This window comes from Lepisma saccharinum, chromosome 7 (genome assembly GCF_977018435.1).
Source record: "Lepisma saccharinum chromosome 7, izLepSacc3.1, whole genome shotgun sequence".
In the NCBI taxonomy this organism is placed as follows: domain Eukaryota; kingdom Metazoa; phylum Arthropoda; class Insecta; order Zygentoma; family Lepismatidae; genus Lepisma; species Lepisma saccharinum.
Genome location: NC_139235.1, coordinates 40,683,331 through 40,706,349, shown reverse-complemented (window position 1 = coordinate 40,706,349; position 23,019 = coordinate 40,683,331). Strand labels below are relative to the sequence as shown.

General features: G+C 39.9%; 1 protein-coding gene across 1 annotated transcript in view; it reads right to left on the bottom strand.

Moving 5' to 3' along the window:
- LOC145990207 (uncharacterized) overlaps window positions 1-19,060 on the bottom strand; it is a 146,461-nt gene extending 127,401 nt beyond the window's left edge. The window contains exon 1 of the mRNA XM_083125873.1: window positions 18,712-19,060. Coding sequence (XP_082981999.1) covers window positions 18,712-18,784 — 73 coding nt within the window. The 5' untranslated portion in view covers window positions 18,785-19,060. The remainder of the gene's footprint in view (window positions 1-18,711) is intronic.
- Window positions 19,061-23,019: the final 3,959 nt, after the last annotated feature.

The window sequence follows — 23,019 nt, the reverse complement described above, 5'->3', positions numbered from 1 at the left end:
CGCAAAACACCACACAAATGCGATGAATTCTTTTGCAAGAGCTGTAATGCTCTTGTTGAGCCAGCACACAAATGCTATATTCAACCTATCAACCCTGAACCAACTGCAAAGTTTCTCTACATTTTATATGATTTCGAGTCTATGCTGGTAGAGGGCGAGGAAAGTCAGAAACACGAAGTCAATCTGGCTGTTGCCAAGCAGATGTGTTACATATGTAAAGACTCTGATGGAGATTTCTGCGAGACGTGCGGTCCCCGTGTCCATATTTTCCCCAATATTTAAGAATTTATGCACTATATACAAACACCAAGGGAAGGGTTTGATAAAATTGTGTGTATAGCACATAATGCAGGGCGATATGATTCCCATTTTGTTTTAAATTACCTGATTACTAAAGAGAATATTACCCCATCAGTACTTATGCAGGGTAGGAAAGTAATAGAGATGTCACTTACAAAGAAAATAGTGTTCAGGGACTCGTTAAATTTCATGCTCATTAAACTGCAAGATCTGCCAGCAAGTCTGGGACTAGCAGATGATTTGCAGAAAGGCGATTTTCCATATTTGTTTTCTACCCCAGAAAATCAGAGTTATGTAGGTCCCTTCCCAGATATTAAGTACTATCATATAGATTCCAAGTCCCCCAAAGAAAGAGAAGATATGCTAAATTGGCATGAGGAAACAGTCAAAGCTGAGAATTTTTTTTTATTTTCAAAAAGAGTTGCGCGAATACTGCATTAAAGATGTGGAAATTATTGCTGCATGTATTAAATTCTCTAATCTGATCGAAGATCTCGCTGGAATACAGTGCTTTTTTCGCTGCTTGACTCTTCCCTCCTTAGCTTCCTTGATATTTAGAAGTAAATATCTGAAAGAAAACAACCTTATTAAAGTTCCACCATTTGGATTTCGTGAACAAGACCAACAGTCTCTAATCGCGTTAAAGTGAGTCGAAAGTACTGAAAAAATCAATCTGAGACACGCAGGAAATCTGGGGTAGGCTAAAATAGGACGTTATAAGTTGGACGGGCTCCATGAAGAAAGCTAAAAATGTGTATACTTTCCATGGGTGTTATTTTCATGCGTGTAAGAAATGCCTTCCTGGAAACAGGGATAAGCCTCTTAACGAGACTGGCGAGGCCTTAGACCATAGATACGAACGTACCGTTACCCGGAAAGAGATATTAGAACCAATGGGGTACACGGTTGTAGAAAAATGGGAATGTGAATTCAATGATGAAATTAAAAGAGATGCAGAATTACGCAAGTTCATTGCTGAGAATTGCTATTCCCTGAATAACCCACTTATCCCAAAAGAAGCTTTTAATGGGGGACGCACTGAACTTCTCAGGGCAGTTTTTGAACGACAAAAAAATGAAAATACGTGCATGAAACTGCTAGATGTAGTTTCCCTGTACCCTGCAATGATGAAGCAAAGAAAAATGCCTACAGTGAAACCAGTGATTTACACGTCAGAGTTTCCTACTCTGGATAATGTGTTTGGGGTCGTAAAATGTGATATTCTCCCCCCTAAAGATTTATATTTACCAGTACTGGGCATGTCCTGCAACACCAAATTAATGTTTGCTTTATGCAGAACTTGTGCTCAAAGCGAGAATCAAGAACAATGTTCACACACAGATAAACAACAATACTTACATGGCACCTACGTATCGGAATAACTGAAACTGGCTGTAAAAAAAGGATACAAAATTCTCAAAATATATGAAAATTGGGATTTTTCTTCGGCTGACCAGAACGATAATGTGTTCAAGGACTATGTAGACACATTTTTTAGACTAAAACAACAGTCCTCAGAATATCCTTCCGGCTGCAGTTCAGAACATGACAAAGACAAATACATTCAAGATTATTTAGATCATGAGGGAATTCAACTTGTAAAAGATGAAATTGCACCCAACCCGGGGCTTCGTTTTATTTTCAAAATTCTGCTGAATTCATTGTACGGAAAATTTTCAGAAAATACTTTAAAAACTAAGTCTATTTTTGTAAACACAGAACAGAAATTCCATGATATAGTGTTTAATCCACAGTATGAAATCAGTAATGTCCCTATTTCTGAATCTTGTTTATTAGTGAATTATATTTATCTGGAAAGCAAAAATGAACCGTTAGTACTCTCAAATGTGCTTGTTTGTTTTTATTACTGCTTATGGAAGGATGCATTTATATTCTTTTATGGACAAAGTCAAGGAAAGTATTAACTACGTGGGTACGGACTCTGTGTTCTATGTAGAAAGAGAAACTGAAAATCTTATTATTACAGGCTGATTTCTTGGTCAAATGACGGATAAGATTAAAGAGCCATACCAAATTACATGCTTTTTGGGTGGTGGTCCCAAAAACTATGCATATGAAATGGTGAACAAACATGATCCTCAGGATGACAAACGTGTTATTAAAGTAAGAGGCATTACCATGAATTATAGAACACGACTCCAAATTAATTTTGATTATTTCAAGCAACTGGTCAAAGGGGAAATTGAAAAGCGAGTTGTTGAGAATCCACGTAAAAACAAACGAAAAGCCAATTTTGAAATTGTTTCTGCATCAGAGCAGAAAACACACACCAAGCAGTCAACACAAAGCGTAGAAAAATTGAAAAACTTGACACGGGTCCATACGGAATATAAACACAAAACACCTTTTCTGGAATGATCTAGTGGGGAAATTTATTATTCCAAATTTTCTTCCAACCTTTCCCAGTACACCGAAAGAGCCTCAGTTATTTATTCATTTGTAGCTGACAAATGCAAGTTTCTGATTACAGTACATCTCGAGGAGCTAGGATGTCCTAAAGCGTAGCTGTTAGCCTTCCCTGCACAAAATTGCTATCGCAATTATCACAGACTAAGGACCATCAAATGTGCACTAAGAGACGCACATTTATACTCCTCTTATCTCCGTAGCTTCATGCTCCAACAGCATATTATAGGAGAAAGCACAAGGACTTCACCTAAACAGGACACCTCAACATTGGACAGTGGATATTCACCATTAGCATCGTTTTACAACGATGCAGCAAGAGTGTATTACATATTGGAGAAAGGCTTCTGTTCCAAGGATAGTGCATTTACTGATAGTGAACAATGAATAACATTGAAATTGAAAAAAACCTGTTCAATCGGACAGATGCTTCTCTTTGAATTTTCGAGGTGTTTTTGCTAATGATACATTGCCGAAGAATGTGCAATTGCCTGCTGCATTGATTATTAACACGGACAGTGAATCTGGTCCAGCCATACACTGGAAGAACTTTGTGTATCATCAATAATACGGAGGACATGTACTTTGATAGTTTTGGTCTTCCTCCTAGTGCAAATATACTGAAATTTATATATAAAAAATGTATTTCATGGTGCATCAGTGAAACAGTCGTTCAATTCCTAACTCATCAAACCTAAAAGGGAAATGACAGAATTTTACGGACAAAATTTTCAAGTGCATTTCCATAATTTACAATGAAAATACTGCCAGTGAATGTGTGGAGCAGACAATACTGGAATAGTATTCTGATCCTACATCTTCAGAATATAAAGTTGGTGTGAGGAAAATGAAAAACTTGTGGCGTGTCAGGCTTGACACGCCCGAGAAAAAACTTTGTATCAAACTAACACTGTCATTTGAATATGGTGTATAAATATAACATCGTAGGTTCAAACGATGTTCCAATGTGCACCTGGGCACTATGTCTCGTGGCCCGGGCTGAAACGATGTTCCAGTGTGCACCTGGGTGCCTCTCTTGTGGCCCGGCGTGAAACGTCGTTCAAATGTGCACATGGGTGAATTGTCTCCTGACCCGACGTCAAACGATGTTCTAATGTGCACCTGGGCGCCTTTTCTCGTGTCCCGGAGTCAAACGATGTTCCAATGTGCACCTGGGTCCCTTGTCTCGTGACCCGACGTCAAACAATGTTCTAATGTGCACCTGGGCGCCTTGTCTTGCGATCCGACGTCAAACGATGTTCTAATGTGAACCTAGGTGCCTTGCTTCGTAGTCCGACGTCAAACGATGTTCCAATGTGCGCCTGAGTGCCTTGTCTCCTGAGCCGACGTCAAACGATGTTAAAATGTGCACCTGGGTGCCTTGTCTCGAAGCTCGGCGTCAAAGGATGTTCTAAAGTGCACGTGGGTCCTTGTCTCGTAACCCGGCGTCTAAGATTGTTTTCATGTTCACCTGGGTGCCTTGCATCGTAGCCCGGCGTCAAACGATGTTCCAATGTGCACCTGGGTGCCTTGTCTCTTGACCCGACGTCAAACGATGTTACAATGTGCACCTTGGTGCCTTGTCTCTTGACCCGACGTCAAACAATGTTCTAATGTGCACATGGGTGCCTTGTCTTGCGGTCCGATGTCAAACAATGTTCTAATGTGTACTTGGGTGCCTTGCTTCGTAGCTCGGCGTCAAACGATGTTCCAATGTGCACCTGTTCGCCTTGTCTTGTGGCCCGGCATCAAACGATCTTCCAATGTGCACTTTGGCGTCTTTTCTCCTGCTCCGGCGTCAAATGATGTTTCAAGGCGTACCTGTCGCCTTGCCTTGTGGCCCAGCGTCAAACGATGTTTCAATGTACACCTGGACGCTTTGTCTCGTGGCCCGGCATAAAACGATATTAAAATGTGCACCTGGGCGGCTTGTCTTGTGGCCCGGCGTCAAACGATGTTCCAATGTGCACCTGTGCGCCTTGTCTTGTGGCCCGGCATCAAACGATCTTCCAATGTGCACTTTGGCGTCTTTTCTCCTGCTCCGGCGTAAAATGATGTTTCAAGGCGTACCTGGCGCCTTGCCATGTGGCCCAGCGTCAAACGATGTTTCAATGTACACCTGGGCGCTTTGTCTCGTGGCCCAGCATAAAACGATGTTAAAATCCTGGGCGGCTTGTCTTGTGGCCCGGCGTCAAACGATGTTCCAATGTGCACGTGGGCGCCTTGAATCGTGGCCCGGAGTCAAACGATGTTTCAATGTGCACCTGGGTGCATTGTCTTGTGGCCCGGCGTCAAACTATGTTCCAATGTGCACCTGTGCACCTTGTCGTGTGGCCCGGCGTCAAACGATGTTCCAATGTACACTTGGCCGCCTTTTCTCCTGCTCCGGCGTCAAACGATGTTCCAAGGTGTACCTGGCGCCTTGCCTTGTGGCCCGGCGTCAAATGATGTTACAATGTGCTCCTGGGCGCCTTGTCTTGTTGCCCGGCGTCAAACGATGTTCCAATGTGCATCTGGGCGCCTTGTCTCGAGGCCCGGCGTCAAACGATGTTCCAGTGTGGACCTGGCGCCTTGCCTTGTGGTCCGGCGTTAAACGATGTTCCAATGTGACCTAGGGCATTGCCCTGTGGCCCGGCGTCAAATGATGTTTCAGTGTACACCTTGTCCCGTTGCCCAAACGATGTTAAAATGTGTACCTGGGCGGATTGTCTTGTGGCCCCGGCGTCAAACGATGTTCCAATGTGCACTTGGGCGCCTTGTCTCGTGACCTGGCGTCAAACGACGTTTCAATGTGCACCTGGGTGCATTGTCTTGTGGCGCGGAGTCAAACGATGTTTCAATGTACAACTGGGCGCCGTGTCTCGTTGCCCGGCGTCAAAGGATGTTACAATGTGCATCTGGGTCCGACGCCAAACGATGTTCTAATGTACACCTGGTTGCCTTGCTTCGTAGATCGGCGTTAAACGATATTCCAATGTGCACCTGGGTGCTTTGTCTCGTGACCCGACGTCAAACGATATTTTAATGTGTACCTGGGTGCCTTGTCTCGTAACCCGACGTCAAACAATGTTCTAATGTGCACATGGGTGCCTTGTCTTGCGGTCCGACGTCAAACGATTTTCTAATGTGCACCTGGGTGCCTTAATTTGTAGCCCGGCGACAAGCTATGTTCCAATGTGCACCTTGTCTTGTGGCCCGGCGTCAAACGATGATCCAATGTGCACTTTGGCGCCTTTTCTCCTGCTCCGGTGTCAAACGATGTTCCAGGGTGTACCTGGCGCCGTGCCTTGTGGTCCGGCGTCATTCGATGTTCCAATGTGACCTGGGGCCTTGTCTTTTTGGCCCGACGTCAAACGATGTTCTAATGTGCACCTAGATGCATTGTCTAATGGTCTGGCGACAAGCTATGTTCCAATGTGCACCTGTGCACCTTGCCTTGTGGCCCGGCGTAAAATGATGTTTCAATGTACACCTGGGTGCCTTGTCTCGTGGCCCGGCGTCAAACAATGTTACAATGTGCACCTGGGCGCCTTGTCTTGTGGCCAGGCGTCAAACGATGTTCCAATGTACATCTGGGCGCCTTGTCTCGGGGCCCGGCGTCAAACGATGTTCCAGTGTGGACCTGGCGCCGTGCCTTGTGGTCCGGCGTCATTCGATGTTCCAATGTGACCTGGGGCCTTGTCTTTTTGGCCCGACGTCAAACGATGTTCTAATGTGCACCTAGATGCATTGTCTAATGGTCTGGCGTCAAACGATGTTCCAATGTGCATTTCTGTGCCTTTTCTCGTGGCCCGGCGTCAAACGATGTTACAATGTGCACCTGGGCACCTTGTCTCGTGGCCCGAGGTCAAACGATGTTCCAATGTGCACCTGTGCGCCTTGTCTCGTGACCCGGCGTCAAACGATGTTTCATTGTGCACCTGGGTGCCTTGTTTTGTGGCCCTGCGTCAAACCATGTTCCGATGTGACCTGGGGCCTTGTCTTGTGACCCGACGTCAAATGATGTTCTAATGTGCACCTAGCTGCCTTGTCTACTGGTCCGGCGTCAAACGATGTCTCAATGTGCTTCTGGACGCCTTGTCTCGAGGCCTGACGTCATACGATTATCCAACGTACACCTGGGCGCCTTGTCTCCTGGCCCGGCTGCACCTAGGCGCCTTTTTTCGTGGCCCGGCGTCAAACGATGTTCCAATGTGCATCTGGGTGCCTTGTCTCGTGGCCCGGCGTTAAACCATGTTGCAATGTGCCCCTTATCTTCTTGGTCCGCGTCAAAAGTTTTTATTTTAGATACCGTCTCTTGTCAACCTGTATGCAAACATTCTCGTATTAATCTTAATAAGTGTTCAACTTCGTGTTGTCTGGACAAGGCGGTAGTCATGGGCATTCCATGTCAAAGTACCCATCAATTTTTAAAAATTAAATGCAATGTTGTAACTACTTTATCCTTTATTTTGAGTGAACAATATAAAATTGTCGTTTGCATAAAAATTCAAGTATTTTACGTAATTAACTTAGAAGGTAGAAGGTATTTTACATATTGTTCGTTTGTTTGAACTTCTTTATTTACTTTTGTTTTCTATTGTGTCTTACCAGTGACACCAAAAAACAATTAATTTGTCCAATAATTGTGACATTCACTCTTCAACTCCACTACAATATCCAAAGGTCAATTACTAACTTTCTTTCCCTCAAATAATTTATTTTTCATAGTTTGAAAATTATCATAAATTAAAATAAATTTCTTATTTATCAAAGAGGCAGCGTTTCGTCTGCCCCCCTCTGTCACACAACTGTTCGCTTATAGCTATAAAGTAGAGCGTTTTTGAAGACCATAACTTGGAATGTGAATATTGCTCTGCTTCTCGCATATTTTATCCCTCTAATTTTGTGATTTTTATGTGGCTTAGTGCTGTATTAGGTTGTATACTGTTCTCAGCGCTTAAAATAAACTTTTATTATTATTATCAACATCATCATCATATACATACAATATTCTGTACTAACTTTCGAATTCCTGAAAATTTTTGTGTACCTTCCCATGTCTCACCCTGGCGCTCTCTTGACCCCCATCTTAATTTTTTTCTGACGACGTTAATGCCTACGAGCGGGACAATGAAGGACAATGAAATAAAGAAAAGAGCAGTTATGGCTCTTAATGAAGATGAATATCTCGCTATAAACCTGCAGTGGCCTTGCTGTCTCGTGGAAGCATGTACGTCATTATCGTTTGGATGTTTACCGCATTACACCTGGTTCCCATGTTGAATCCTTGTAATGGGAGTCATGTGAGTAAAACTACCACAGGTTCTCTTCATGTTGATGCCTTGTCTGATTTTCTATCATAAATATTAACGTCATAATAAGTGTGTAAAGTTGCGCCATTCATTTTGAATTTCCCTGTATATTTCGTAATTTCCATGTCTAACTTTCGTTTTAAAAGTTGTTCTGAAACAAAAATGGTTATCGGGGGTCATTTTAAGGGGAGTTGGCATTTACCACTTTCGGTTTCCTGAGTTCCTTTCTGCTTTCATTTGAAAATGTTGATTTTCTCAAAATTTCGGGAAGGGCTATAGCCCCCCTGCGTGCGCCAATGCCATGAGCTCTCCATTGCAACATCTGTCTGGTCCGGTGAGCATGTCTCTTTGTTTGCGTTTATAAACGGAATATTTTTGTTGAATTCTTTTTAAATTATTTTTTATTTATTTTATACTATATTTGTAAACAGATGGTTAAGTGTAAGAAAAGGCATTAATTATAGCCTTAACTTCGCCATCTACACGAAGCTGATATAAATAAATAAAATAAATAAGACCTAGCATTAAGAGGCCATAGTGCGGGGCAAAAGGTAGGAAAAATGGGGGGCAAACTCCCCCCGCCCTCAAATCGGCACCACTGCACCCAAACCTTTGATATTCCTCCAATGGTCCACCACACCGGAAAGTTTGGTGTTGTGAGAGAACGAGAAAAATCAAGAATCGAAAGAATCGAAGAAGGAAAATTACTTTGAAAGAAACAAAATCTACAATAGAGGGTGAAAGAGAAAGTGTGCTGTCATCTGTTATCGAAAATATACTGGGAAATTGCCTTTAGTTCCCCCTTAATAAAACGGAAGAGATAGAGAGAATGAAGGAGAAACAAAGAGAGAGAGAGAGACACGAACAGAAAAAGAAACAGAAATAATGATAAATGAATGAAAGAATTGATGTAGAAAGAGAGGAAGAAACGAAGAGGAAAAGTAAGAGCGACAGAAAAGGAAGATGTGAAAGACATGAGAGAACAAAAAAAAAGAGAATATAAATAAATCAGTGTAGAAGAAATGAAAGGGAAACGAAAAGTTGAAAGAGTGTGTGAGAAACGAAAAGTAAAAAATTAAAAGGCACAAAAGCGTGTGAAGAGAAAGATAAGGAAGGTGCATTGGGAGTGAGAAATGCTAAAATCCAAGAATAAGTTGAAGAAGATAATATCGAGGAAAACAGAAATGGAGAAGTAAAGGTAAGGAAATAAAAATCAAATAAAGTAAGTGGTGATAGAAGGAAAGACAACTGTAAAATACATCAAGTTCAATTTAACAAGTCGTAACACTTGAATGTATGTTTCGAGTAAGAATGCCTAATAAGAACAGTTGCTGATTTCCTTCTACTTTGTAAGACGAATAAAATTTCGACCTTGAGGAGAATATAAATTGATGTGCATCAATCTTGCACTCACGTGCTCAAATTGACTCCTCAAAATGACGTTGTTCCTTGACGGAAGAAATTGAAAGCTGAAAGTGATTTATGGTGAATGCAAGTAGACTGCTTTCCTCCCTTTCAAATTCCGTTCTGACCTTGAGCGCGAAAAAATCACGAACGATTCTCATTGGATTTCGCCTCTGTGTCGAATAATTTGTCCATGGGTGCTGGCTGCACTTGGGTGAGTCCACGGCCAGCTTAAGGAGAGCAGGGACAATCACGCAATAGTTGTGCATTTATTTCAATATCGTCGGATTGGGCACTGCTATTTAAAAAAGGGATTAGTTTGCGAGAGAGTATACTTTCTCTCCATGTTGCAAGTGGAAACTGTTTTTCTAGTTGATTAGTAAGCTAGACACGATGTTTGAAACATATGATTAATAAGTATTTACAGAATCCCATGTATTCCTTATGGCAAATCAACTTCAACTTCAAGTTACGGCCAGAGACCTGCACAAGACCCGGAGAAAACCCGTCTGCGAGGAGGCGCGCCTACAATAATATGCAACACGCACATCAAGCCCAGGTGTTCGACATCGCGCAAGCGAGCTTCACGTCACAGTGTTGCACAGGCTTCGATGCCTGCCAGGCTTTTCTATTACCCGGGTCTTAAGAAGACCCGTGAGACTCGATGTAGTTCTTGCAGGTAGACGGCGAGCACTACTGTCAGTGTTGCCAGCGGCCATTATATTTCACTACGCATGGAAATATTTGAATTTCTGCTAGGCGCAGGTGCCTTGAGGTTGTAGAATCATTGGCGTAGCAAGGGGTGAGCAAAGTGGGCGACCACCCTGGGCCTCGCGCATATAGGGGCCTCGCGTCCTATGAGGTTGATACGAAAAACGTAATAAATGGAAGTGAGAAAGATAGAAAAGGCTATTTTTTGTGGGCAATAAAATTAAGACCTTTTTAACTGGCTTTATATTCTAGTTTAACGTTATAATTTGAATGAATACGTCAAATCAGAGGCGGGCGGGAGCTCTAAGCCTAAGGGGCCCCGAAAAAGTCAAAATAATTCTCATTTCTCACGTGAAACATCAACGCAAAAATTGCTTGGACAATTTTATCCATTTTTCTTCTGTGTCGTGACCTTGCATAGCCTACCCGATTTTAATATGTTAATGGTAAAGCACCTCAAACTGCCACGGAGCAAAGTATGGGGCATTTAAATGCTTCTGGTATTTTAAACTCAAGAAAGGTATGGATAATATTAGCAGTTCTTCCTTCGTTCCTACAACTTCAGACGCAGCTATTGCCCTCTGTAAAGGGCACGAAGATGATTTATCTTCCGAATTTCCTGATCAAGTTCTATGTTTCAGGAATGTGCTTAAATCTGAAATCAAGTGCTTTAGGAAAGTTTCTTCTCCTTGATAGCTCTACACTAACTTCCAGTGTTCTCTGTATCCTGTACTGCCTTCTGTTTGGGGGAAGGGATAAGTAAGTATTTGTATTTTCTTCTTTTGAATACATAAATGTCAAAGAAAGATATGTTGTAATATGTGAAAATTCAGAGTTAGAGCATCGATTTGTATAGTTATTAATGTAAGTGCAGCCACAACCAGCCATTCTAAGTAATTACGTAAATTTCCTGGAAGAAGCTGACTGTACTTGAGGGACCCAAGTTTATTTCTTGCGGACGCGTACTTTACGATTTTGTTACGCCACTGCGTCAAATATTTAATATTACAAGAACATTAAGACGTAACAACAAAATGAGATTCACAGTTATTATTATCATCTAAGTCCTAAAATTCAAAGTTAACTGGTACAATTTATGTGCAACAAAGTCAAAATTGCTAATTAAAAAAAAGTCAAAATTGCTAATTTAAAAAAAAAGTCAAATTAGCTGTATCAGTTGATTACACCAAACATTTCACATTTATTGTGCAAATGACTATCGTTTTAAGATTTGCTGATGTTGAAACCGATTGTGTAGAAGAGCTTGTAGGTAGATACATTGGGCCCCTAGACAGGATTGTGATTTAGCGCACTCCCTTCCCCCCGCTCTATCAAGCACTGACATTTTATGTGCATCCTTCCATATTTTCTACTTAAGCCATGGTTTGTGACATTTACATCCTACAAACTTCGAAATGAGGAAACAAAGAACGACTCATTAAATAATATATAGGTTATATTTCAAGATTCTTACTTTGTATTTCTGATTTTTTTAAAAAAAAGTTTAGCACACTTAAGGATATTTCAGTTATCTTACTGCCTAAAGAACATCTTAAAAAACGTACTATTACTACTACTTTGGTTAATGAAAATTCCAGCAGCGTGTTACTATAGCTCTGCCAAGTGTAAATTTCTCTGTCGCGTACTATTAAATATAATTTTCGTCAGAAATTAATTATTATTGTAGGCTATTATATAAATATGATAATTTGCTGACGTTTCCTTGATGACTGTGTATCGATTTACATTGATATTTCAAACTTAAAGAATGATGGGGCCTTGCATTCAAATCTCGCCCAGGACCTCGCGATATGTTGCTAAGCCACTGCACCTAAGATTTTGTAACTTCTCAAATTAGTGTCATTATTATGTCAAACCAACTACCACATATTTTCTAAATTTGTTTCGATGGTCTTGAAATGGGTTTGTGTGTCTTGTTCATTTTATGTCACGTTTCTGGTCTTGAAATCGTAAATCTTCTGTCGGTTTCATTTTTACGTTGTTTGTTTGTTGAAATGTGTAAATAGCATTGCCTGTTATTTGCACCCGTGTGAAAATACAAGCTAACAATTATATTTTGTATCGTATTACTATCAATGCGGTCTGAGAACAAGATAACTAGCAACAACACTAGCGAACGACGATTTGTTGAAAGAGATGACAATATTCAAAAACCTTTTATAATGCAAATTCTGATTTCATGTTCCATTTTATGGACCATCGTGCCTTAGTGTTCAAGGGGGGGGGGGGGGTCTTGAGCAACTAATTCGGATATTGAATTGTCAAAATTACACCAGAGAGAAAATCTGTTTGATTGATTGATTCATTTATTTGGTCAATTTATGCACAATAAGGCTAATCGGGACTGGACCTATAGTTTAAAGTGGGATCTGAACCATCATGTGCTTCCACCGGGTATCGAACCTGGTACCCTATGATTACAAGGCGACGACACTACCACTGCGTCATAGGGGAGCACCCCCAAAAAAGTATAATGTAGAACAACCACCAGTCACACAAAGTTCCAAAGTATTTACGATGGCACTTTTTGCGAAACTTGGTTCGTACTCCTGTACAGGTGTCAGCAGTGGCAGCAATTAGGGGCGGGGCCGAGAGAGTGCAGTTGCCCCCCCCCCCCACTTTTTGCTACTTTTGCACCACGCTAACCTCATGTACCAAGGGAAATTAAATTATCCTTGCCCCCCCCACTTTTTGCTACTTTTGCACCACGCTAACCCCATGTACCAAGGGAAATTAAATTATCCTTGCCCCCCACCCCGTACATTTGCACTTTGGCCCTCTAGTTTTGGAACCCAATCGCCGCCACTGGGTGTGAGCGATACAAATGTTTTCTAGCAAGGAATAAATGTCTGCAATTTCAAATTGATAAAAGTGATGAACATTTTAAGTGCTCCTAGAACAGTTTATAATCTAAAAGTTGGCAACGGTGACTGCGTGACTCATGTATCTGGAGACGGTGCAAAACCGGAATGAGCGTTCGCTGAAGACAAGCAAGCTTCGTCTTGCAAGGCCTTCCAGTTACCCGTGGGCTTTCGATGCTTGATGGGTCAAAAAACAGGTATATAGTTTTACTCGCCCGCCCGACCAACCAGGCGGGCCTAGTAAGCGATTCTGGCCGTTGTGCAGCCCTACGGCTAATCAAATGGGAGTTTCGAATCTTCCTACTACTATGACATAGTTCAACGTGTCCTTTTTCCGTCCATGTACTTTTTTACGTCATTGGATGTTTGATATTCGCGAGAGAACGAATAAAATAATGGTCCCATAAACCAAATGTATTTCTCCTTGCCTCATACGGCCATCCTGGCAGTGTTTCCAAACCTGATGTGCATAAAAGAGCTACATTTCACCATTAATAGAGCTAAAGATGACTTTCAAGGTGCTAGATTAACGAAGGCGCATAAAGTGCCTCCTAGGGTAATTTCAGGTGTCAGAGGAGTGAGGGACCTGTATTTACCGTTAGCTTTAAAGTGATGGCAAATTATTCTTAGTTTTCACCGCCTAGATTGATTGATTTGATATATTTTACTTCGCCTTTTGTGCCACTTTTGGCTAATTTGCGAAGATGGGGATGAGTGATGATGTGATGAAATTGATAAATGGACACTCACAAACATCCATGCCCAGGCCAGGATCCGAACCCGGGACATCAGGCGTCGTAACGCGATGTGCTAACTACTTTGCCACGGGGGCCGGCTTCACCGCCTAGATTTGGCGGCATCGCCCATCTCAATAACCCAATGATAAAGGATTCTGGGATAATAATATTGTCATCTTCACCTTAGCCACAGCGCTATATATAAAAATACCTGGGGAGTAAAGAGGGGGTGGGTGACGCAGCCTATATATGAATATCCCGTCACGGCAAAATATACATTCATGGCAAAAGTTGGTCTTTATGGGCCGGAGCCAGTGGTGGCGGCATGGTGGGGCAGAGGGCGAGTGCCACAGTTCACAGTCAAACGAGTGCACGAAAGAGCCAGATCTGGCTCCAAAAGAGCGAAGTCGGCAACAGTGATCGGCAGCTGCTCCAGCGAGAAAGAACTAGGCTATGGGAAAATTGTCCCTCCTCGCCTTAAATCCAAGGAATAAAGCTGGCCGTGGCGAGTCTCATGGAGTTGTGATGCCCTTACTTTTCTTACTGTATGACAGAGGGCACAATGATTCAGTGGTCACATTGCACAGTGGTTAAGATTTCACTTTAAACTCTTAGATCAAGTTCCGATTAGCCTATCTGAGCATAAACTGAAACATGTCATGTCTGTACATGGGGGGAGAGTTTAAACCTCGTGTACTAATTTAATAAACATATTACATTCAAGGGCTCCCGCAGGATTTTTTCTCAGGTGGGGCAGAGTCACAGAAAGGTTATTATTATTATTATTATTATTATTATTATTACTATTATGATAAATATTATTATTGCTATTATTACTACTTTTATTAATGGTTTTATTTTTGTTATTTTCATTATTATTATTATTATTGCATTACTATTTTTAATTACATGCATTTGTAATATCCATATTCTGTATATCTATATACAATTTGCATAACTGCATACTTAACATTAATTCATGTAAGACAAAAATCTGTTTTTTATAGTTAGATCTGGTCAACAGCCAAAATGCGACATGAGTGATATATTCAATTTCTAGTCAATATTGGTCCCCTAAATCCGAAACTGTCGTTAAAAATCGCAATTGACTAATTATAATTGAGTTACATTGTTGATTTGGAGAAGTTCCCTATATAGTATATGGTATTGCATAGCTGTAAGAAGTAAATGTTGAGTTTTTTTTCTTTTCTTATCTTATCTTTATTTGTTGTAAGGAAAAGGGTAACTGTTCAAGACCACCCACAAAACCTCTTTATTCATTGATTTGTGAGGTGTTCATTTGTGCAGATGTGATTGTGGCTTTATAAAACTAGGTTGGGTGTGTGCATTTATCGAAGATCATGTCTGCGTATTACGTGGTCCGTTTATGGTAAGGTTGGCATTTAATTAAATTCCTGAGTGATTTGGTAAAAAATACCACGTAAATGCATTCACAATGCTAGCAATTTCTGTTGTTTGTGGTCAAATTGTGTTTTCTGGACAGCGGAGAAATATTATCCCTGCTGTAAGAACAGCCTACAATCTGTATTTCGGTAAATACTGCAAATTCGGAGATGAAGATAAGACTTGGGCTCCACATTGCTGCTACACGAATCTGTTGGACTGGTTGAATCACAGAAGACCATTGATGCCATTTGCTATTCCCTTGATTTGGTTAGAACCCACTAATCATACAGACGATTTTTTTTGTATGGTCCCACCAATACAACTTATGTCCAATACTAAAAAGAAGACAATTGTATTTCCAAATAATCGTTCTGTTACTGGTCCTGTAGCGCATAGTAATGAACTACCTGTTCCAACACCCAGTGAATCCTATTCCGTAGACTCACAAGACGAACCGTACGATCCACAACCTTCCACATCTACAGATCCGGATTTTGCAGGTGATGTTAAACTTACAGAACAGCACAAGGTTAGCCAGAGTGAAATGAATGATTTAGTGAGAGATCTTGAACTTTCAAAAGCAAAGGCAGAGCTATTAGCCTCCAGACTTCAACAATGGAATTTTCTGGCTAGTAATGTGAAGGTGTCATTCTATCGTGACCGTCAGAAAAAGTTGGAAGAATACTTTTCTACCGAAGGAGATCTAATATACTGCAGTGATATTAATGGTTTATTGGGGGCTATGGGCATTAAGCACACCTGTGATGAGTGGCAGTTGTTCATAGATGCATCGGTATTAAGTCTAAAAGCTGTACTGCTTCATAACAGCAATCAATTGCCGTCAATCCCTAATGGTTATTCTGTGCAAAAGAAAGAATCCCCTGATAGCCTAAAATTCCTCCTTCAATCAATTAATACAACAACTACAAATGGAAAATATGTGCAGATTTGAAAGTCATTGCTATTGGACTCCAACAAGGCTAGATACCAAATATTGCTGTTTCCTCTGCAGAGACAGAGCTTCTCATTTCATTAAAAAGGATTGACCATTACGTCAAAGTATGGAAACTGGAAATATGAATGTACAATATGAACCTCTCGTTGAATTTTAAAATATTATACTTCCTGCACTTCATATAAAGCTTGGACTCATCAAAAACTTTGTCAAAAAGTTGGATCGAAACTCTTTGGCATTCTAATATCTACTTAACAAATTTCCAAAAACCAGTGAACAGAACATCAAGGAAGGAATTTTTGTGGGCCCTCAAATTCTCAACTTTACCAGGACGAGATCTTCAAACACCTGCTAAGTGATGTTGAGAAAGGTGCATGGAGTTCTTTCAGAGAAGTCTCAAACAATTTATTTGGAAACAAATGTGCTGAAGACTATGAAAAACTTGTAAATAATTTGGTTTCATCGTATTAAAAAATGGGTTGCAATATGTTTCTTAAATTGCATTTTCTACAGTCTCATTTCAATTTCTTCCCGAGAAGTTGTGGGGAGGTAAGTGATGAACACGGTGAGCGTTTCCACCAACAAATATCTATAATGGAGAAAAGATACCAAGGGAAATGGAGTACATGAATGCTTGCCGACTATTGCTGGGCAGTAACCAGGGATGATTCTGAGCTTCATTACAAGAGGGAAGCAAAGAGGAAGCGGATTTAATCCCACATAAGTAGTAAAGAACAAACTATAAAGTAGTATAGTAGAAAATATTTATTTTGTGATTAATGTAAAAACTTTGATTCATGAATACTTGGAAAAGGCAAATGGAAATGTCCTCACGTTGTGTACTCTTCATATAATACAGTTAAAGCGTAAAAGTCACATGCACACCAAGCATACGTCATTCCACTACGTTAAAACATTGGGAAACCCGACTTTTCGACAATACCTCGTATAATTCTTAAACCGGAAGTCGAGTGGCATTTTCATTGTCAGTTTCGTGTTCAGCATCATGGGTTGATAAAGAAAAGTGAATTTTCATCCATGGCGCAACAAAAAAATAAAAATTTGTTGACCAGTGTAATCAGTGTAAAATAGACTGTAAAAGCTTAAATATAAAATAATAATAATAATAATAATAGTCGCTTTAACTTACGGCCTATAAGTCATAGAAAACAATATTTTTTGTTATAAAATATCTCTAGAATTTCACCATTCGATTTACATTAACTCTTTTCAGAAATCTCAGGAGGGCAAGTGCCTCCCCTGGCCCCCTCCTGCGGGCGAGCATGATTACATTAATTTTATAATCAAATAAACAAGATTCTGTAATTGGTAAAAACACTGCACTATACCAAAGGGTTTGAAAAGTATTGATTGTCTCTTTTGTTATCTTATTTGCTTCACAATATCAGCAAAATTCTCATGTAAATTATTGATGCTGACATTGTAAATAATCGACAGAGTTCTAAATAAATAATAACAAGTAGTTAATGTCATATGTTAATCGGAATTTGTAAAATTTAAAAAAGTCTAATTATACCAAAATTAAAAGAAAACTAATACTGTTGTGGGGAATAATGAATATCAACACAATATTATATCCACATTGTTTACAAATAATAATATTTCCGTTGTTAATTGCATCCTGCTTAATGATAATAATTATTTTTAATACACTATAACTATTGAAATGTTAGTATCATTGGGCTGCCGAAAGAACCATGTGGGTCTCCTCGACGGCGTAAACTTGTAATCAAGGAGTCTGGAGTTCGATCATAGATGGAAGCTCATAGCGGTTTGGATCCCGCTTTAAACTTTAGACCCATTTCCGATTAGCCTATCCGAGTATACAGTGAACTTAAATAAACTGCAACAGAACTTGGGAGAAAAGATAAATCTTGCGTGGTGTCTTGATAGTATTCTTCAACATTGAATATATTGGATAGAAAACAATGGTGGACTGGCTCGGTTTCTGAAGTAATCTTGAAAAGATAATTTTGCCTATCAACTGTCGTCATTGCAGTAAATCTGCATTTAGTGTTTCCATTATATTTCACTAGTTGGCGAATTAACGGGGGGACCCCTCCCCCCACATAAAAAGATTTATCCCCCTCAAAGAAAATGGATTTGAAAGCATATAGTCTATTTTGTAACTATGTAACAAACAAACACAAATGAAAAAATCATTCGCTTCCATTATTGGTCCAAAAAGTATGAAGCCTTGTGCAGTGGCGACTCGTGGCTTTTTTGGGGTGTATGAAGAAGTTATAGAAAACCGAGGAAGGTTTGAAAAATTGTGTACAATGGCTCAACAAACGAAATAGGTTCAGCACAGAACTTGAAACGGTTTTTGAATATTATTTGTTTACCTCCAACCTTCTACCAATTTCCTGCCATAAAATTTCATCACGAACAAAATCTGGCAGGATAAAGAAAAGATCATAGAGGTTTGTCGCAGTACATGTTTGCTGGCAACATGCGTATACGTGCAAGGGTTTTGTGTGTTCGTTTAAGTGATGTTTCATACTCACTCTTCTAAACATAATAAAGACAAATGGAACTTATAATTAAGAAAATATGTGGCATATTTTACTCACCCACTGCTAAGATAAGAGCTCCTGCCATGCATATTCCACAACCCAAGACTCTTCGTGTTTTTCTGTTCTCCATCTTGACATTCTAATGGAACTTACGCTGCGGCAGTAACGTTACCATGTTAACTTTAAACTAACAATGCTGTCTTCTATTCTGTTGGAATTCAGCACTCACAACTTTCGAACAGTGTTGTTTAACAAATATGTTCATCTACCACAATGATTATCAACACTCGCGATTATGGTTATGCTTAGAAAGATGTGCAAGGGCTGTCATGTTCACGGTTCATTGACTTTGCGACGAATGTTCATAATTCTCTCTCCTTATCGCTTCTGTGCTGTACTCGCTCGACTTCCACCACACAAATGCTATTCCATAACGAAACGCACGCTTAAAAAGCAACTGGTGATGGCCACGCTAGGCTCATCGATTTTTAAGTTGCCTTGGAAACAGCGTTATACCCGCTCACGTAATACAAGCGTGGCAACTAACAGCTCTTTTCATTACAATCATCGAGGTCAACAAATCTCAGGGGTAAAACTGAAGCGTTCACTTAATCTCATGCATGTACAACATAAATCGTAGCGTGTCACGTGGCAGATTTGTATCGCATTCTGGAGATTGTTGATTAGATCCTCAGTGGCAGGTTTTATTGCTGGTAAGCACTGAAACGACAACCATAGCTGTATCTCTCGCCAGACAAGAAAGACAATACTTTCCAAATTGATACAAAACAGCATGTAATTTGACAGTAATCATAGTATTGAGCATACGTTACGTGTGTTGCATATTATCAGCCAAATTATCCATCCCGATGTTCATTCATTTCATTTTGCTTAATGGAAGGTTGAAGAAATTTTAAAGAAACAGCTATGAAGAAGTTGACAACTTCTGCACCACCACCAGCGTGGACGTCTGGAAAGGGGGGAGAGGGACTCTCCCTGGAAAATGAATGTCAACCTAAAAGTGTATATTTCAAACATAAAATTTCATTTCGTTCACAGTACATTATGTTACATATTGCCAGGGCGTTTCAGAAACATGATAACCCTAAACCGAAGGAGCGTTTCGTGAGGGAACACCACTATTATTGATGAAATATAGTTAGGCCTCCCTGGGAAAAAAATTCTCGCTTGCCCCTCCATGGAAAAAAAATCCTGCGGACACCCATGAGCATCAGTACAATATTCCATTCCTTAAGAAATGCAGAATGTAAAAGAAGAATGAAAATGTGATGTGCATGTGCCTGATGTATTGCATATATACATATGCATATGTACGCCATGGTGCAACATCGTTTGCAGACCTGCCAAGGGGTTTTCATTGGGTAACACGTGATCAGAATATCAAATCCCCTCGCATTCCAAGCCTCCAAAATAGACCGCAATCTTGAGGACCCTACCGTTGAATGTTTAATTGTTAAAGTTAAAATGGATGACGAAACTAACTTGAATATGTGTGTAGTATATGTCCCGCCTGATTTCCCATCTAAAATATACGATACACTGTTTGATCACATAACCTCGCAATATCCGACTCGGTGTCGATTACTTCTGACAGGCGACTTTAATATTCCAGAAATCGTAGGCTCACATTCAGATTTACTAAATTCAGGAAACACGTGTCTACATTTGCAAAATTTCCTCGAATTCCATTCATTAAAAAACTGTAACGATGTGTTAAACACTTATGGCAAAACGTTAGACTTAATCATAACCAATTTGAACTACGTGTCTGTTAAAATGAATGAGCTTCTGATATTACCTGAAGATAAGCACCATCCTGCACTAATTCTGTGTGCTTCTCACCCACAACCACGCAAAATCAAACCCGAGGCAAGACAAAAACGATATAATTTTCAAAAGGCTGATTTTTTAAAACTATTCAAAGAATTTCAAGTTGTAAACTGGGATGTATTAAGAAATTATAAAGATGTAAATGATGCGGTCCGTACATTCTATGCCATTTTAAACTCGGTATTTGATTAATGCGTCCCCTACACGAACCTCAAGTCGCAACTACGTATATCCATGCTGGTTCACCTGGGAAATAAAAAAGGATATAGCTCTTAAAGCTAATGCATCACCGGAAATGGAAAAGACTGATCGGGGATGCCGCCTTTCATGAAGCTAAATTTAAAGAATTGCGAAAGAACGTTAAAAAACGAATCTCCAAGGCGTACGATGAATATCTGCTAAACTGTTAATTAGGTATATAATACGATCCCAAAAGATTTTGGTCCTTTGTAAAAAAACAAAAGAAAGAAAACACCTACCCACCCCACCACCTACCAAAATAAATCTCTACGAAGCGGAAAAGAGATTGCGGATGCATTTGCTCGTCATTTCAAATCAATCTATAGCGATGACAAATCAAGCTACGAAACAACATTCCCCCTGGATAACACTAACGAACTATTGGACATGCTCCATATTGGTGAAATTTCCCTAAATGACGTGGAAGATGCAATAAAATCACTAAAACCGAAAAGATCTGTTGGTCCCGATATGGTCCGCCCGTACGTGATAAAGGGATGCTCGGAAAGCCTTAAGTACCCGCTACACATCTTATTCAACCTTTCACTCTTCACCTGCGTTTTCCCGGAAATATGGAAGCTTTCTGAGGTGTGTCCCGTACCAAAGACCTCCGACAAAGCTGATATCAACAACTATAGACCAGTCGCTCTTATCTCAACTCCTGCAAAATCCTTCGAACAAATCTTATGTAAATACATTTCCAGACACCTTCATCCGATACTGTCCCCTCACCAGCATGGATTCATACCTAAACGGTCCATTGTAACAAATTTATTGGAAATCTCCGACTTTATAACCTTGATGCTGGACGGGAAAGGGCAAGTTGATGTAATTTATACTGATTTTTCAAAGGCGTTCGATGTTGTTGACCATGATACACTTCTCCAAAAGCTTCACCATCTTAACATCTCAGCCCGTGTTTTAAAACTTATATCCTCCTACTTGAACCCTACACGCACACTTATACAATCAGTGGCCACACGTTAGGCAGAGTGTCAAGTTATAAAGATCTTGGTGTTCAGTTTGAAGAAAATAACAGTTTCCGAAAACACATAGACCGCATTGTAGCAGAAGGGTACCGAAACCTAGGGTTTATAATGAGAATGGGAAAGGACTTCAAGAAATCAGAAACATTCCAAACTCTATACAATACCTACGTAAGGTCGAAATTGGAATACGCGTCTATCGTCTGGTCCCCACAAAACCTAAATGAAACCAGCAGAATAGAGAATGTACAAAGCAAGTTCCTTCGATACCTAGGACTGAAAAGAGACGGCGTTTACCCCAAATATACTCCTTATCATACCCTAATAAAATACTTCAATGTACAATCCCTAGGCGATAGAAGAAACATACATCAGTTACTATTCTTACATAAACTTTTAAACAACTCATTAGACTCCTCTCAGCTGCTTTCAGAAATCGCTTTTTATGTACCATATAATAAGATAAGACCACGGAAAGAGCTGTTTCAAGTACCGAGAGCTCAGCCAATGCGGCACCCACTCGGAGAATGTGTAGGTTATATAACGAAATTGCAAAGACATATGATAAGATAGACATCTTCCAAAGTTTTCGAAAATTCAAAAGGGAAACAGAAACTTATTTCCAAAGCCAGACTTAACTTTGTTTATTAGTTCAGTCTCTTTATGTACAGGTGTAGAGTCCATCCTATTCTTCTTTTTTCTTTTGTGTTATTTACTAATTACTGTCAGTACATCTATATATCATCGTTTTTAAATGTAAGGTGAAGTACATATGTTTTTCCTTGGTTATTTTCTTGGTTATCATGTATAAGTTCTAACCCAAACTGTCAGGTTAATACTTTATACTTCTCTTTCATAACTAATCTTATATTAATTTTTATATTACTGTAACACATATTATCATATTATTGTACTTTTTGAATTCTTCTGATTGCATATTTTGTGTACCAAACAGTGTTATAATTTCATACCAACAAGACACTGTAAATGGGCATTTGCCTGTAGTGTCATGTCTTTAAATAAATAAATAAATAAATTCCGTTATTTTGTATTTTTGTTATTTATAGTAGCTTTTTGGTTAATCGAGACGATAAGTGGTTATTTGATTAAATTAATGAAATGACTCTTGCAGGCCCGTACCCAGGATTTTTTTTGAGGGACGGGCCAGATCCAAAAATGTGTTCATCCCCTCCCCTCGTCCCAACATTCAGCCACACAGCTGTCACATGGTACAACATAGTACTTAATGTTTACATTCAATTCTCAGAAGTATTAAAATAGTTCTGTG